Below are 16,513 nucleotides of genomic sequence, written 5' to 3' on the forward strand. Positions count from 1 at the left end.
CGTCTTCCTGGACCTTACCCTGAATTCTATCGTTACAAGGCAAAGGTCATGTTAGGAGCTCAGGATAAAAAAAAATCAAAGGACAGCTGGCATTTTTAAAAGACTCAATAATACAGGTCCACTGTAGAAAGAACTAGAAATTGTACACAAGTAAAGAGAATATGAGGTTCACTACTAAGCCCATCCAATACAAATCGTGACAACATTCTAAAATCTGTTCTCTCCTTCATCAGTAGTTTATTCATTTAACATTAGGGAAACTGGGTGAAAGTTGCACAGGAACTCTGTTTCATTTTTACAGCTTTTCTGGAAGTCTAAAATTATCTCAAAATGAAAATTTACAGGTGGGGGGAACCTTCCTATGGACAGATACTGGTCATTGTTCACTCTTCATTGTTCAATGTCTATCATTGTTCACATGTTTATTGCCTATCTTGCCCCCTAGAATGGAAGCTCCATGAGAATACAGGCTCTGATTCATTCATCTCAATGTTCCCAAGGCCTACACAGAGCTTACCGCACTGAGTGTGGCTGAATGAACCCTGAGCCACAGCCCCCACCCACAATCATCCATTCAGACCTTCTCTGAGCACTGACTTTGTGGCAGGAGTTGGGGCTATGGAGAAGAATATGACTGAGGATTCAAAGGTGCTCAATAAATGGAAAGAGTGCTGTGAAGCCCAGAGTGGGGAGTTACCAGCCTAGGGGATGAGCTGGGTCTTGTCTGTTGCAAGCTGACCAGGTGAAGAGGGAAAAACCAAGTAGCCTGGGCAGAGAAAAGGGCACAAGAAGTCCTCAGAGGCATGAAAGATTGGGACTGCAGAGAGCAGCACAGAGCTGTGGGGACCAGCTTGGTGCCTCTAACCACTGTCTCCCTGCCACATAGCCCACTCCCCTGCCTCAGGGGCTTGCCTTGGCTCACCTGAGTACTGCTGCTAATCCTGGCTCTTGGATGCTGCTTCTGCCCTACTTACGCCTGATGTGAGCTGCTTCCTATTCCCACCTGGGGCCCGACAGCCCGGGCACTCATTTCCCAGGACTGCCCTCATCTAGTACACGGACCTTTGTCCTGTCCCAGCAGTCCAAACTCTTGAACGCTCCAGCCTGAGCTGGTGCCCAAACTGCCAACACACCCAGGAAGGAAGGCCTGGAGTGTGTGGTGAGATGAAGGAAAAGAGATGAGGCTGAGGAGGTCAGCAGAGCCAGATCTGAAAGGTCTTGAGGACCAGAATAAGGAGTTTAGGTTTTAATGCGGTAGGCTATTAGCAGGAAGAGTATCTGTCCATAGGAAGGTTCCCCCCGACCTGTAAATTTTCATTTTGAGATAATTTTAGACTTCCAGAAAAGCTGTAAAAATGACACAGAGTTCCTGTACAGCCTTCACCCAGTTTCCCTAATGTTAACATCGTATATAATCATAATACAATGGCTGAAGCCAAGAAATTAACAATGACATGATATTAGTGATTAATCTATAGCCTTTATTTGACTTTCGTCAGTTTTCTCATTAATGTTCTCTCTCTGTTCCAGGGTCCTATCCAAGATCTCACATTTCATTTAGCTGTCACATCACCTTTGTCTCACCTAATGCGTGACAGTTCTGCAGTCTTTATTTTTCTTGTGTGGTCCTGACACTTCTGAAGAGTACTAATCAATAGTCACTTGCTTTATAAGATGTCTCTCAATTTGAGTTTGTTTGATTTTTTTCCCCCATAATTTAGACTAAAGGCCTTGCAGTTTGGCAAGAAGTGGTGCTGTGCCCTCCTGAGCACAACATGTCAGAGCACACATGATGCCAATTATGTCTTGTTACTGGTGATGTTCATTTTGATCACTCAGCCAAGGTAGTGTCAGCTGAGTTACTCTACTAAGAAGTCCCTTTGAAATTAACAAAGACAGCTCAAGACTATACAAATAACCTGTTTTTCATCCTTTAACCCATGAAATCTATGATGGTTAATTTCATGTGGCAACTTGGCTGGCCTATGGTAAGCAGTTAGTCAATCAAATACTAATCTAGGTGTTTCTGACAACCAGTTGTACCTGAAACAATCCTTGGATAATATATGTGCCTTACCCATTCACCTAGGAGACCTTAAAAGAAAACAGGCTTCCCAAAGGAAGAAGAAATTTTTCCTTAAGACTGCAGCATGAGCATGAACCTGAGTTTTCAGGGTGCCTGTCCTATAGATTCCAGACTTGCCAGCCTCCACATTTCATAAACCAATTCCTTGAAATATATAATTTATCTAAGTGTGTTTGTCCACATATACACACACATATATGTATATAAAAACAAAACATGCAGGATATACGTACACAGAGACATACACACACATATTCTACTGGTTCTATTTCTCTAAAGAACATTGTAGAGCTTCTTGCCTGTAAAAATTATTATTGTGATATTTTGATAGTGATTTTCTATTTCCTTCATTCCTTCTACATTTATTAACTAGAATTCTATTGTAAGGAAGAGCTGCTCTTCTCCCCCACTTATTTATGTAATCAGAGTTTAATGATATCGTATGAGATCATGACTATATTAAAACTTATTCTACAGGTTACAACCCAATTTTACCTTTATTTATTTTGCTGCTCATACTGTTCCAGCTTTGCCCACTGGGCATTCTCTTAGGTTGGCACCTATGTCCTTTCAAATTGCCCCCATCATTTTTCTGAGTACTGCTTTATTTTCTGGCTCAAAGTGTATTTTTTCCTGACTCAGCCCTAGAAACAACTTTTTGCCTGAGAAGCCCTGGACTCTTTTATTGGAGAATGGTATTTAGAAACCAACACTGAGGTGCCAAGCATCTCTTTGCAACTGAGGTATTATTGCCCTCCATGTGCCAGGAAATATACATATGTATACTAACACATGAAGATATATACAGTTATATTTATTTCTCTGTCCATCTATGTGTGTGTGAGGGAGTGTGGGCATGAAATCATGAGTTCTTACTGACAGCTCCACAGGAGGGTTTTAAACAACTAGGTGGCCAAAGAAGGTCCTATCTGAAAAGTAAAATCACTCAAGAGAAGTGGGGAGGACAAGCTGAAGGAGAAGGTTCTTCCACTATTCCATGTACAGAGTGACCAGCAAGCCACTCCATCCAGGGTAAGCTAGGGGTACTTTTCCCTTGCTCTGCACTTTCAAAGCAATAAATCCAATCCAGTGAAACCACATTTCTCAGCAGTGTTCCATGTGCAGGACTCTGCTCAGCATTAGGAGGGGTCCCGCCCCAGGGGAGTCTTTAATTAAATAAATTCTTGAAAAACTATTTAGCAGAGTCAAGTTTAAGCCACTTTATTTAGGGGCTAGGCAGAATATAGATTCCAAGGGAACATTTCATGCAAAGATGGGCTCGATAAAGGACAGAAATGGTACGGACCTAACAGAAGCAGAAGATATTAAGAAGAGATGGCAAGAATACACAGAAGAACTGTACAAAAAAGATCTTCACGACCAAGATAGTCACGATAACGTGATCACTGACCTAGAGCCAGACATCTTGGAATGTGAGGTCAAGTGGGCCTTAGGAAGCATCACTACGAACAAAGCTAGTGGAGGTGATGGAATTCCAGTTGAGCTATTTCAAGTCTTGAAAGATGATGCTGTGAAAGTGCTACACTCAATATGCCAGCAAATTTGGAAAACTCAGCAGTGGCCACAGGACTGGAAAAGGTCAGTCTTCATTCCAATCCCAAAGAAAGGCAATGCCAAAGAATGCTCAAACTACCGCACCATTGCACTCATCTCACACGCTAGTAAAGTCATGCTCAAAATTCTCCAAGCCAGGCTTCAGCAATATGTGAACCGTGAACTCCCAGATGTTCAAGCAGGTTTTAGAAAAGGCAGAGGCACCAGAGATCAAATTGCCAACATCCACTGGATCATGGAGAAAGCAAGAGAGTTCCAGAAGAGCATCTATTTCTGCTTCATTGACTATGCCAAAGCCTTTGACTGTGTGGATCATAATAAACTGTGGAACATTCTGAAAGAGATGGGAATCCCAGACCACCTGACCTGCCTCTTGAGAAACCTGTATGCAGGTCAGGAAGCAACAGTCAGAACTGTACATGGAACAACAGACTGGTTCCAAATAGGAAAAGGAGTACGTCAAGGCTGTATATTGTCACCCTGCTTATTTAACTTATATGCAGAGTACATCATGAGGAACTCTGGGCTGGAAGAAGCACAAGCTGGAATCAAGATTGCTGGGAGAAATATCAATAACCTCAGATATGCAGATGACACCACCCTTATGGCAGAAAGTGAAGAGGAACTCAAAAGCGTCTTGATGAAAGTGAAAGAGGAGAGTGAAAAGGTTGGCTTGAATATCAACATTCAGAAAACAAAGATCATGGCATCTGGTCCCATCACTTCATGGAAAATAGATGGAGAAACAGTGGAGGCAGTGTCAGACTTTATTTTTTTGGGCTCCAAAATCACTGCGGATGCTGATTGCAGCCATGAAATTAAAAGACGCTTACTCCTTGGAGGGAAAGTTATGACCAACCTAGATAGTATATTAAAAAGCAGAGACATTACTTTGCCAACCAAGGTCCGTCTAGTCAAGGCTATGGTTTTTCCCGTGGTCATGTATGGATGTGAGAGTTGGACTGTGAAGAAAGCTGATCGCCGAAGAATTGATGCTTTTGAACTGTGGTGCTGGAGAAGACTCTTGAGAGTCCCTTGGACTGCAAGGAGATCCAACCAGTCCATTCTAAAGGAGATCAATCCTGGGTGTTCATTGGAGGGACTGATGCTAAAGCTGAAACTCCAATACTTGGGCCACCTCATGCGACGAGTTGACTCACTGGAAAAGACTCTGATGCTAGGAAAGGTTGGGAGCGGGAGGAGAAGGAGACAACAGAGAATGAGATGGCTGGATGGCATCACCAACTCTATGGACATGAGTTTGAGTGAACTCCGGGAGTTGGTGATGGACAGGGAGGCCTGGCATGCTGTGTGATTCATGTGGTCGCAGAGAGTCGGACACGACTGAGCGACTGAACTGGACTGAACTGAACTGAGGCAGAATATGACTACACATCAAACAAGAAACACAGAAATGAAGATGGCTCACAAGAGAGGATGGGCACTGAGGGCTGGAGTAACTGGACACGGCTTATTGGAAGACGTGGAAGACAAGCTGAGCTTGTCTGGGATGGGAGGAGTCTGGACAACTGGAATGAGGGCTGGAACATTCCAGGCAAATGGTAAAAAACTATGTGAATGTAGAATAGACTCATGGACATGGGGAGAGGGGAGAAGAGGGTGAGATGTACGGAGAGAGTCACATGGAAACTTACATTCAGTTCAGTTCAGTCACTCAGTCATGTCTGACTCTTTGCGACCGCATGAATCACAGCTCGCCAGGCCTCCCTGTCCGTCACCAACTCCTGGAGTTCACTTAAACTCATGTCCATCGAGTCGGTGATGCCATCTAGCCATCTCATTCTCTGTCATCCCCTTCTCCTGCCCCCAATCCCTCCCAGCATCAGAGTCTTTTCCAGTGAGTCAACTCGTCGCATGAGGTGGCCAAAGTACGGAGTTTCAGCTTTAGCATCAGCCCTTCCAATGAACACCCAGGATTGATCTCCTTTAGAATGGACTGGTTGAATCTCCTTGCAGTCCAAGGGACTCTCAAGAGTCTTCTCCAGCACCACAGTTCAAAAGCATCAATTGTTTGGCGCTCAGCTTTCTTCACAGTCCAACTCTCACATCCATACATGACCACGGGAAAAACCATAGCCTTGACTAGACGGACCTTGGTTGGCAAAGTAATGTCTCTGCTTTTTAATATGCTATCTAGGTTGGTCATAACTTTCCTTCCAAGGAGTAAACGTCTCTTAATTTCATGGCTGCAATCAGCATCCGCAGTGAAACTTACATTACCATATGTGAAATAGATAGCCAACGAGAATTTGCTGTATGTCTCAGGAAACTCAAACAGGGGCTCTGTACCAACCTAGGGGGGTGGGCTGGGGAGGGAGATGGGAGGGAGGTTCAAAAGGGAGGGAATATATATATATACCTATGGCTGATTCATGTTGAGGTTTGACAGAAAACAACAAAATTCTGTAAAGCAATTATCCTTCAATTAAAAAATAAACAATTTTTTAAAAAGCTATGTCAAAATAAAACACTCTGAAACAGGGCATAAATCAAGGCATGGGGCAGACCAGAAAGGCAAAGAAACAGCAGTGAGAATTCACTGAACAGAAGAGAACACTGTGGTGTACATTAGAATGTTCCCTGAGAACCTTTGAACACTGTTAGTGGGCATGGAAATTGGTGCGGCCACAGTGGAAAACATCATGGAGATTCCACAAAAAATTAAAAACAGCACGACCATATGATCCAGAAATTCCTATCCTGGGTATATATCCAAAAAAGACAAAGTCACTGGGTGTCCTTGGTAGCTCAACGGTAAAGAATCTACCTCCTAGTGCAGGAGACACCAGTTTGATCCCTGGTCTGAAGGATCCCATGTGCCAAGGAGCAACTAAGCCCGTGCGCCATAACTATTGAGTCTGTGTTCTAGAGCCTGGGAACCACAACTACTGAGCCCATGTGCTGCAACCACTGAAGCCCACATGGCCTAGAACTCGTGCTCCATAACCAGAGAAGCTGCTGCAATGAGAAGCTCACACACCGCAACAAAGAGTAGCCGCTACTCACTGCAACCAGAGAAAAGTCCTAGCAGCAACAAAGACCCAGCCCAGCCAAAAATAAACAAATAATTTTTTAAAAATTTAAAAAACCAAAGTTACTCATTCAAAAACATACCCCAGTATTCAAAGCAGCATTATTTGCAGCAGCCAAGACATGGAAACGACCTAAGCATCCATCTACAGATGAACAGATAAAATCTGTGGGACATATATACAATGGGGTACCCCTTAACCATTAAAAAGAAATTTTGCCTTTTGCAACAACATGGCTGGCCCTTGAGGGCATTATACTAAGTGAAATAAGTCAGACAGAGAAAGAGAAAAACTGCCCATATAAGATATTGCTTATAGGTAGAATCTAAAGAATATAACAAACTAGTGAATAAAAAAATTGAAGAAGCAGACTCATAGACACAGAGAAGAAATTACTGGTTCCAAATGGAGAAGAGGGATGGAGGGGCAATGTAGGGGTGGGAGACACGAACTACTGGGCATAAGTCAGGCTCAAGGGCGTACTGTACCACATGGGGAATATAGCCCATATCTTGTAATAACTGTAAATGACAAGTAAGCTTGAAAAACTGTAAAAAAATAAGACATTTTAAACAGATACATGAAAGTGAAAGAGTTAGTTGCTCAGCCATGTCAGACTCTCTGCGAGCCCATGGACTGTAGCCCACCAGGCTCCTCTGTCCATGGAATTCTCCAGGCAAGAATCCTGGAGTGGGTTGCCATGTCCTTCTCCAGGGGATCTTCCCAACCCAGGGATCGAACGCAGGTCTCCCGCATTGCAGGCAGATTCTTTACCATTTGAGCTACCTGGTAAGCCCAAATACATACATAAGTAGGATTTAAAAAAAATTAGATTCCCTGAGGCTGCTGGGGGAAGATGGACTAGAAAGGAAGAGATGGGATGGGGCAGGCCATCAGTGAATGGGTTGAAGAGAAGACATGGGTGTTAGAGACATTCTGAAGCAGGTGCTGGGTGTGAGGCAAAGGTTCTGATTTGAGAAGTCACCTGACCTTCCCCTGGTGTCCGAAGCAGGTTTTTGGCTGGAAAGCAGTTGCTCAGGTGAGGCTTCCCATCATCCAGCTTGTAGAGTCCTGTGGAGGCCATGACCCTGAGAGCCAAGCAAAGAAAACAAGGAAGTAAGGAGTGAGGAGGGGCAGGGCTGCTCTCACCCCAACACAGCCTATGAGCCCACCAGGACCACCCTCAACACACACCCTCTCTCTGAGGTCACACAGGTCCATGCCTTTGGCCCAAAACAGCTCTTCCATCTTGTTCATCTTGCTGATCTCATGTTTTATGATTAGGCTCCAATGCCACTTCCTTTGGGAAAAGAAATTTCTAATCGAAGATCTAAATTTTTTAAACCTTGAGCTCTTAGAGACTGAGATTTTTCTTTAAAGGGATCCAGTAATTCCTAAACCTGCTTTGGGATAGCTTTAGACAATTTGGGGTAGCAGAGGTTTGGGAACCTTTAAGCCCCTGGCCAGGGGAAAGGAGACCCTGGCAAGAAGGTAGGACCCTCAGATGGAGGGTCTGGGAAGATTCAGTCCATGGGAGGAGCAGAGTAGAGAGCTGGGATCAGGTGTCCTGAGAAAATGTTTCCCAGAAGAGACAAATATGACAAGGAGATGGGGGCAACAGGATGGGGCAACAATTTTACAGACAGGGACTGAAGTTTGAGGCTAGTTTCTACCACTGAGCTGAGTGACCCTGGGAAAATCACTTTACCTCTTTGTGCCTCAGATTTCTTAAACATAAAATAAGGATTAAACCTGTGCCTCAGAGAACTGTTCTAAGAATTAAATGAGGTAATAGAAAAAAAAAAAAAAAGCTTCTTTCTAGACCCAATCCAGATGCCATCCCTTCCATAAAACCTTCACTGAAACTTCCAGAGGTAAATAACTGGTGCTTTTAGCTAAACTCTGGTGTGTCTCTTCTGTACATCTTTTGAGGCTGGAACCCCTTCCACCTTGTGAGATTACTAACAATTATGAAGGGACTCTTTCAGTAGTCTCTGAACCTGAAAGTCTCGAAACATGTCCAATTCACTATCTCTCTTTTACTCTTGGAAAGGTCACAGAAAACACTCAGTAAACAAGTGTGAGTCAAATGAAGGATACAGTGGTCCTCCCAAGCCCCAGAGTTTTTTTTTAATACTATTTCTAATCTCTCTAATTAGGCTCTGAGGAAGGACAGCATCTATGATGTTCATCTCTTCACTCCCAGCATCTAACACCTGGCACATAATAACACTCCACCTATGGAATGAATGACTGATCTTGTTATCTCCTTTGGTTCAACACAGGACACTGTGAATTTCCTGATCCCTGCCACCCTGAAAAGGGTTGGAGATCCTTTCCACAAATTTCCGCGATACCCCCTACTTCTCCTACTATAATACTTATCACTTTGTTACAATTTTTATTCCCTTACCAACTTCTCACCTGCTATGGGGCCTATAATACCTATTTACCTATATAATCCCAGAGCCTAGCATAGAGCCTCGAGCTCATTAAAAAAGTGTCAGGAAGATGAAGGGATGAATGGATGACTGGATGGGGAAAGACGGTCATGGAGTCAATCTGTCTTTCAGGACATCCCTCCTGGGACTAAGCACAATCTGCTAGGTGGGTAAATGAATGAATGAGTACACAGTTACCTGGGAAAGGTCAGAGATGACTGTTGGAGAAAACTCCAGTAACTTACAGAATATGATGACTTTAGTTCTGCATAGTACTTACTTGATCTTTGATCTTGGAAGAGACCTCTTGACTTCCTTTTTATTCTGGTTCTTCCCCTGTTTCTTCCCCTATAAAATAGATATGACACTTCTTCTTAGTCTGTCATTTAGATCTCTTTAACTTTCTCATTAATTATATCCTTCTGTGACACTTTGCTCCAAAATGTGTCTTACCTGGGGCCTAGAAAAATGCCACAGGACTAAAGATTCCAGAAATAGAAAAAGAAGACAGAGACATAGACAGGAAGGTATAAGAGAATAATTTTATGACAATGAGGTGGTGCTCAGTTCAGTCCAGTTGCTCAGTCATGTCCGACTCTTTGCAGTCCCATGGACTGCAGCATGCCAGGGTTCCCTGTCTATCACCAACCCCTGGAGCTTACTCAAACTCATGTGAATTGATCGGTGATGCCAAGCAACCACTTCATCCTGTAGTCCCCTACTCCTCCCGCCTTCAATCTTGCCCAGCATCAGGGTCTTTTCAAATGAGTCAGTTCTTCACATCAGGTGGCCAAAGTATTGGAGTTTGAGCTTCAACATCAGTCCTTCCAATGAGTATTCAAGACTGATTTCCTTTAGGATGGACTGGTTGGATCTTCTTGCAGTCCAAAGGACTCTCAAAAGTTTTCTCCAACATCACAGTTCAAAAGCATCAATTCTTCGGTGCTCAGCTTTCTTTATAGTTCAAATTTCACATCCATACATGACTACTGGAAAAACCAAAGCTTTGACTAGACAGACCTTTGTTGGCAAAGTAATGTCTCTGCTTTTTAACATGCTGTCTAGGTTGGTCGTAACGTTTCTTCCAAGGAGCAAGCATCTTTTAATTTCATGACTGCAGTCACCATTTGCAGGGATTTTGGAGCCCCCAAAAATAAAGTCTCTGTTTCCATTGTTTCTCCATCTATTTGCCATGAAGTGATGGGACCAGATGCCATGATCTTAGTTTTCTGTATGTTGTTTTAAGCCAACTCCTCTTTCACTTTCATCAAGAGGCTCTTTAGTTCTTCGCTTTCTGCCATAAATAAGGGTGGTGTCATCTGCATATCTGAGATTATTGATATTCTCCTGGCAATCTTGATTCCAGCTTGTGCTTCATCCTGTCCAAGATTTCTCATGATGTACTCTGCATATAAGTTAAATAAGCACAGTGGCAATATACAGCTTTGACATACTCCTTTTCCTATTTGGAACCCATCTGCTGTTCCATGTCCAGTTCTAACTGTTGCTTCTTGACTTGCATACAGATTTCTCAGGAGGCAGGTAAGGTGCTCTGGTATTCCCATCTCTTGAAGAATTTTCCACAATTTGTTGTGATCCACACAGTCAAAGACTTTGGCATAGTCAATAAAGCAGAAGTAGATGTTTCTCTGGAACTCTCTCACTTTTTCGATGATCCAGTGGATGTTGGCAATTTGATCTCTGGTTCCTCTGCCTTTTCTAGATCCAGCTTGAACATATGGAAGTTCATGATTCACGTACTGTTGAAGCCTGGCTTGGAGAATTTTGAGCATTACTTTACTAGCATGTGAGATGAGTGCAGTTGTGTGGGAGTCTGAGCATTCTTTGGCATTGTCTTTCTTTGGGACTGGAATGAAAACTGACCTTTTCCAGTCCTGTGGCCACTGCTGAGTTTTCCAAATTGGCTGGCATATTGAGTGCAGCACTTGCACAGCATCATATTTTAGGATTTGAAATAGCTCAGCTGGAATTCCATCACCTCCACTACCTTTGTTCGTAGTGATGCTTCCTAAGACCCACTTGACTTTGGATACCAGGATTTCTGGTTCTAGGTGAGTGAGGACACCATCGTGGTTATCTAGGTCATGAAAGATCTTTTTTGTACAGTTCTTCTGTGTATTCTTGCCACCTCTTCTTAATATCTTCTGCTTCTGTTAGGTCCATACCATTTTTGTCCTTTACTGTGCCCATCTTTGCATGAAAGATTCCTTGGTATCTCTAATTTTCTTGAAGAGATCTCTAGTCTTTCCCATTCTATTGTATTCCTCTATTTCTTTGCATTGATCACTGAGGAAGGGTTTCTTATCTCTCCTTGCTCTTCTTTGGAACTCTGCATTCAAATGGGTATATCTTTCCTTTTCTCCTTTGCCTTTTGCTTCTCCTTTCTCAGCTATATGTAAAGCCTCCTCAGACAACCATTTTGCTTTTTTGCATTTCTTTTTTGTGGAGATGGTCTTGATCATTGCTTTCTATACAATGTCACGAACTTCTGTCCATAGTTCTTCAGGCACTCTATCAGATCTAATCCCTTGAATCTATTTGTCATTTCCACTGTATAATCGTAAGGGATTTGATTTAGGTCATACCTGAATGGTCTAGTGGTTTTCCCTCCTTTCTTCAATTTAAGTCTGAATTTGGCCAAAAGGAGTTCATGATCTGAGCCACAGTCAGCTCCCGGTCTTGTTTTTGCTGACTGTATAGAGCTTCTCCATCTTTGGTTGCAAAGAAAATAATCAATCTGATTTTGGTATTGACTATCTGGTGATGTCCATCTCTCTGGTGTAGAGTCATCTCTTGTGTTGTTGGAAGAGGGTGTTTGCTATGACCAGTGCCTTCTCTTGGCAAAACCCTATTAGCCTTTGCCCTGCTTCATTCTGTACTCCAAGGCCAAATTTGCCTGTTACTCCAGGTATTTCTCGATTTCCTACTTTTGCATTCGAGTCCCCTATAATGAAAAGGACATCTTTTGGGGGTGTTAGTTCTAGGTCTTGTAGGTCTTCATAAAAACCATTTAACTTCAGCTTCTTCAGCATTACTGGTCAGGGCATAGGCTTGGAACACTGTGATATTGAATGGTTTACCTTGGAAATGAACAGAGATCATTCTGTCATTCTTGAGATTGTATCCAAGTACTGCATTTTGGACTCTTTTGTTGACTATGATGGCTACTCCATTTCTTCTAAAGGATTCTTGCCTACAGTAGTAGGTATAATGGTCGTCTGAGTTAAATTCTCCCATTCCAGTCCATTTTCGTTTGCTGATTCCTAAAATGTCAATGCTCACTCTTGCCATCTCCTGTTCTACCACTTCCAATTTGCCTTTATTCATGGACCTAACATTCCAGGTTCCTATGCAATATTGTTCTTTACAGCATCGGACTTTAATTCCATCACCAGTCACATCCACAACTGGGTGTTGTTTTTGCTTTAGCTCCATCTCTTCATCCTTTGTGGAGTTATTTCTCCATTGATCTCCAGTAACATATTGGGCACCTACCTACCTGTGGAGTTCACCTTTCGGTGTCATATCTTTTTGCCTTTTCATACTGTCCATGGGGTTCTCAAGGCAAGAATACTGAAGTGGTTTGCCATTCCCTTCTCCAGTGGATCACGTTTTGTCAGAACTCTCCACCATGACCCGTCCATCTTGGGTGGCTTACATGGCATGGCTCATAGTTTCATTGAGTTACACAAGGCTGTGGTCCATGTGATCAAATTAGTTAGTTTTCTCTGGGGCTTCTGCTGCTAAGTCGCTTCAGTTGTGTCTGACTCTGTGCGACCCCATAGACGGCCTCCCACCAGGCTCCTCTGTCCCTGGGATTCTCCAGGCAAGAACACTGGAGTGGGTTGCCATTTCCTTCTCTAATGCATGAAAGTGAAAAGTAAAGTCACTCAGTCGTGTCCGATTCTTAGCGACCTCATGGACTGCAGCCCACCAGGCTCCTCCATCCATCGATTTTCCAGGCAAGAGTACTGGAGTGGGGTGCCATCGCCTTCTCTACTCTCTGGGGCTAGAGAGCTTAAATAGGAAGTGCAAATCACAAATTAGAAAGAAAAGGATCATTTATACAACCATTTACACAAAATAAACTTATGCATGACAAAAGCAGCAAAGACAAAACTTAAAGACACAATCTGGGAAAAGATATTCACTAAAGTATCCTGGAAACTACAGTTTCCTATGAGGAATACCAGGTGAGAAGGTGTAGATTTATGACTAATGTGTCAGGAAGGGCATATAACCCCCAGGTTTCACTGTCTAGGAAGTAATCCCTAAGAAAAGTACATTTACCTGTGTGATGGAAAAAAGAAAGACCAAGTTCCAGACTTAGAGCCTGCCTACCTAGTTAGCTTCAGCCACCTCTGGTCTCTATCTCAAACGTGAAGCAGCTAATCTCAATCTGATGGTAGTGTCTCCCAGATCCAAAATACACACACACACACAGACTAATGTTTCTCATCTGCATACATTTGCTTTTTTCCATCCCTCTGGCCTATCACACTTTTGCCCCTCTTCTTTGCCTGACTCATACAAAAAGCTTCCCTGTATATCCTCCATTGGTTGACCCTTATCTGTGCTACCATCTTACCCCACCTCTTAATGGAGGCACTGTGCCACACTGTATTACAATGGCCTGCTTACCTATCTGTTTCCCACTCCTCACACCCCAACCTCAGGCTGGGAGCCTCTCACGGCCAGGCCTGGGTCCTAACCATACCTTTATCACCCATGCATCATATAGGGTCTGGGCCACTGAAGAGGCTCAACTGAGTGCTTACTGAACCAAACAGAATCATGAACACAATGCTGTGGAGTTCTTCATTCTGTCTGCGAAGAAAGGAGGAGGATCGGGAAAGGTTTCACAGAGCAGGTGACATTAGAGCTGGGTCTTGAAACACAAGGAGTTATTAAAAGATAAACATGAAGCTACAGAGGCATCTGACTGGACTGCTTCACAGAGATGAAGAAACTGCATCTAATGTTTCCATAGTAATTACTTAATTTGTTCAATGATTTGGACATTTACATGAGGAATTTCAAGGGCTTCCCTTCAGCTCAGTTGGTAAAGAATCTGCCTACAAAGCAGGAGTCCTGGCTTCAATCCCTAGGTTGGGAAGATCCCCTGGAGAAGGAAATGGCAACCTACTCCAGTATTCTTGCCTGGAGAATTCTATGGACAGAGGAGCCTAGCAGGTCCATGGGGTCACAAGAGTCGATCATGACTTAGCAACTAAACCACCATGAGGAATTTTGTAGAGATTAAAAAAAAAATGATGCAGTGTAGTAGCTCATAGTGTATTGGGTCCTGTTACATGGTAACTCAGGGAACAGGTCTTTTCTGATCCCCTAGTATTTCTTAGGAGAGCTGCAAGCAAGGTTGGTGCTCAATAAATATTGTGTAAAAAATTTAATAAAAATTTAGAATATTATTACATCCTAAAACTGTAAAGGCAGAGAAGCAAAGGTGATATAGGCTGGGACCTAGGACCCTTTACTAGAGTGCTAGTACCTGGACAAACACCTCTTTGTACAGCAAAAAATATTAATGCAAATAAACTAGAAGGGACTTAAAATAACTGCATGTATGCACAGGTGGGACAAATTATGAACAATAACACATAAAAAGGCCAAAATCCAACTGCCGCTTCTGAGGTGCCAGGAGCAAAAGTAGGATACTGTGCATGATCCCTGCACACAGCACTACAAAGGGTGTGGGCAGACCACAGTAAGCCACTCCCCCACTTCACCCATTTGGCTCCCTACCCTCACCCATTTAAGGGACCAGCTCACTCTCCACCCCCCCCACCCCCCCACACACCTGTTTCTTGCTTTGCTCTCTCCTGCTGCAAGAGGAAAGTGAAAGTCGCTCAGTCGTGTCCGACTCTTTGTGACCCCATGGACTACACAGTCCGTGGAATTCTCCAGGCCAGAATACTGGAGTGGGTAGCCTTTCGCTTCTCCAGGGGATATTCCCGACCCAGGAATTGAACAGGGGTCTCCTGCAACACAGGTCGATTCTTTATCAACGGAGCTATCAGGGAAGCCTGCTGCAAGTGGAGTCCCAATAAAATCTTGCTTGAATTCCTTGCCTAGCCTCTTATCAATTTCTATTGATTAAAGAGTCCAAGGACCCCGGGTGGTAACAAAGGGAGCATAGCACGGGTTTGATGACACAAAAACCTGGCTGCTATACTAGGTTCTGATACATACTATCTGGCCTTGGTTAATTTCCTTAGTTTCCTCATCTAACTGTTTCCTCAGGGGAGTAAATGAGGATGGATATATAGGCCCTAAAACACTGCAGATGGTGATTGCAGTCATGAAATTAAAAGACGCTTACTCCTTGGAAGGAAAGTTATGACCAACTTAGATAACATATTAAAAAGCAGAGACATTACTTTGCCAACAAAGGTCCGTCTAGTCAAGGCTATGGTTTTTCCCGTGGTCATGTATGGATGTGAGAGTTGGACTGTGAAGAAAGCTGAGCGCAGAAGAATTGATGGTTTTGAACTGTGGTGCTGGAAAAGACTCTTGAGTCCCTTGGACTGCAAGGAGATCAGACCTGGGTGTTCATTGGAAGCACTGATGCTAAAGCTGAAACTCCAATACTTTGGCTACCTCATGCGAAGAGTTGACTCACTGGAAGTGACTCTGATGCTGGGAGGGATTGGGGGCAGGAGGAGAAGGGGACGACAGAGGATGAGATGGCTGGATGGCATCACCGACTCGATGGACATGAGTTTGAGTGAACTCCGGGAGTTGGCGATGGACAGGGAGGCCTGGCGTGCTGTGATTCATGGGGTCGCAAAGTCGGACACGACTGAGCGACTAAACTGATCTAGGCACTTAAGACTGAAGACAGCGCCTGGTTAAGCAACAGGCACACAGTGACTGTAAGTTCTCTGTATCACGAAAATAAGATGACAGTCACAGCTAAGATAACAGTCACCAGTAAACCAATAAGTGCGGTAACAAGGCTAAAAAAGGGTAAGGACGGGCTCCTACCCCATCCTTGGGAAACACTACAATGTGGAGCGGCGGAAACCCTAACCCCTCACACAAACTAAGTTTCCAGTCGCACCTGCCTCCGGCGTCGCTTCCGCCTCCGAGACGTCCGCGGGGGCGACGTCCCGGTCGGGCGGGATGCGCGCCTCCGAGCCTCCCGGGAATCTCGGAGCCGCTCCACCGTGATGCCTGTCACTACCTTCTCCACCCCTTAGTAACCGCGACGCGGCGGCTGGCCGAGAAGGCGGCAACCGATGGCTGGAGCTTCTAATTACTACAAGTCCCGGCAAGCCTCGCGGCCACTTCCGCTGGCAACCTCGCGTCGGCCAGTC

At 44.0% G+C, this 16,513-nt stretch overlaps 1 protein-coding gene across 1 annotated transcript in view; it reads right to left on the reverse strand.

The window, feature by feature from the left end:
- The window catches only part of XRRA1 (X-ray radiation resistance associated 1), an 80,278-nt gene extending 63,789 nt beyond the window's left edge, over positions 1 to 16,489 (reverse strand). The window contains exons 1-3 of the mRNA XM_055423674.2: positions 16,258 to 16,489; positions 9,436 to 9,503; positions 7,705 to 7,802 (exon numbers count right to left, since the gene is read on the reverse strand). Of these exons, the coding sequence (XP_055279649.2) occupies positions 7,705 to 7,798 (94 nt within the window). The 5' untranslated portion in view covers positions 7,799 to 7,802; positions 9,436 to 9,503; positions 16,258 to 16,489. The remainder of the gene's footprint in view (positions 1 to 7,704; positions 7,803 to 9,435; positions 9,504 to 16,257) is intronic.
- Between the last annotated feature and the right edge of the window lie 24 nt (positions 16,490 to 16,513).

Source organism: Moschus berezovskii, chromosome 14, assembly GCF_049115385.1.
Source record: "Moschus berezovskii isolate FMDL1 chromosome 14, NW_MosBer_1.0, whole genome shotgun sequence".
Lineage (NCBI taxonomy): Eukaryota > Metazoa > Chordata > Mammalia > Artiodactyla > Moschidae > Moschus > Moschus berezovskii.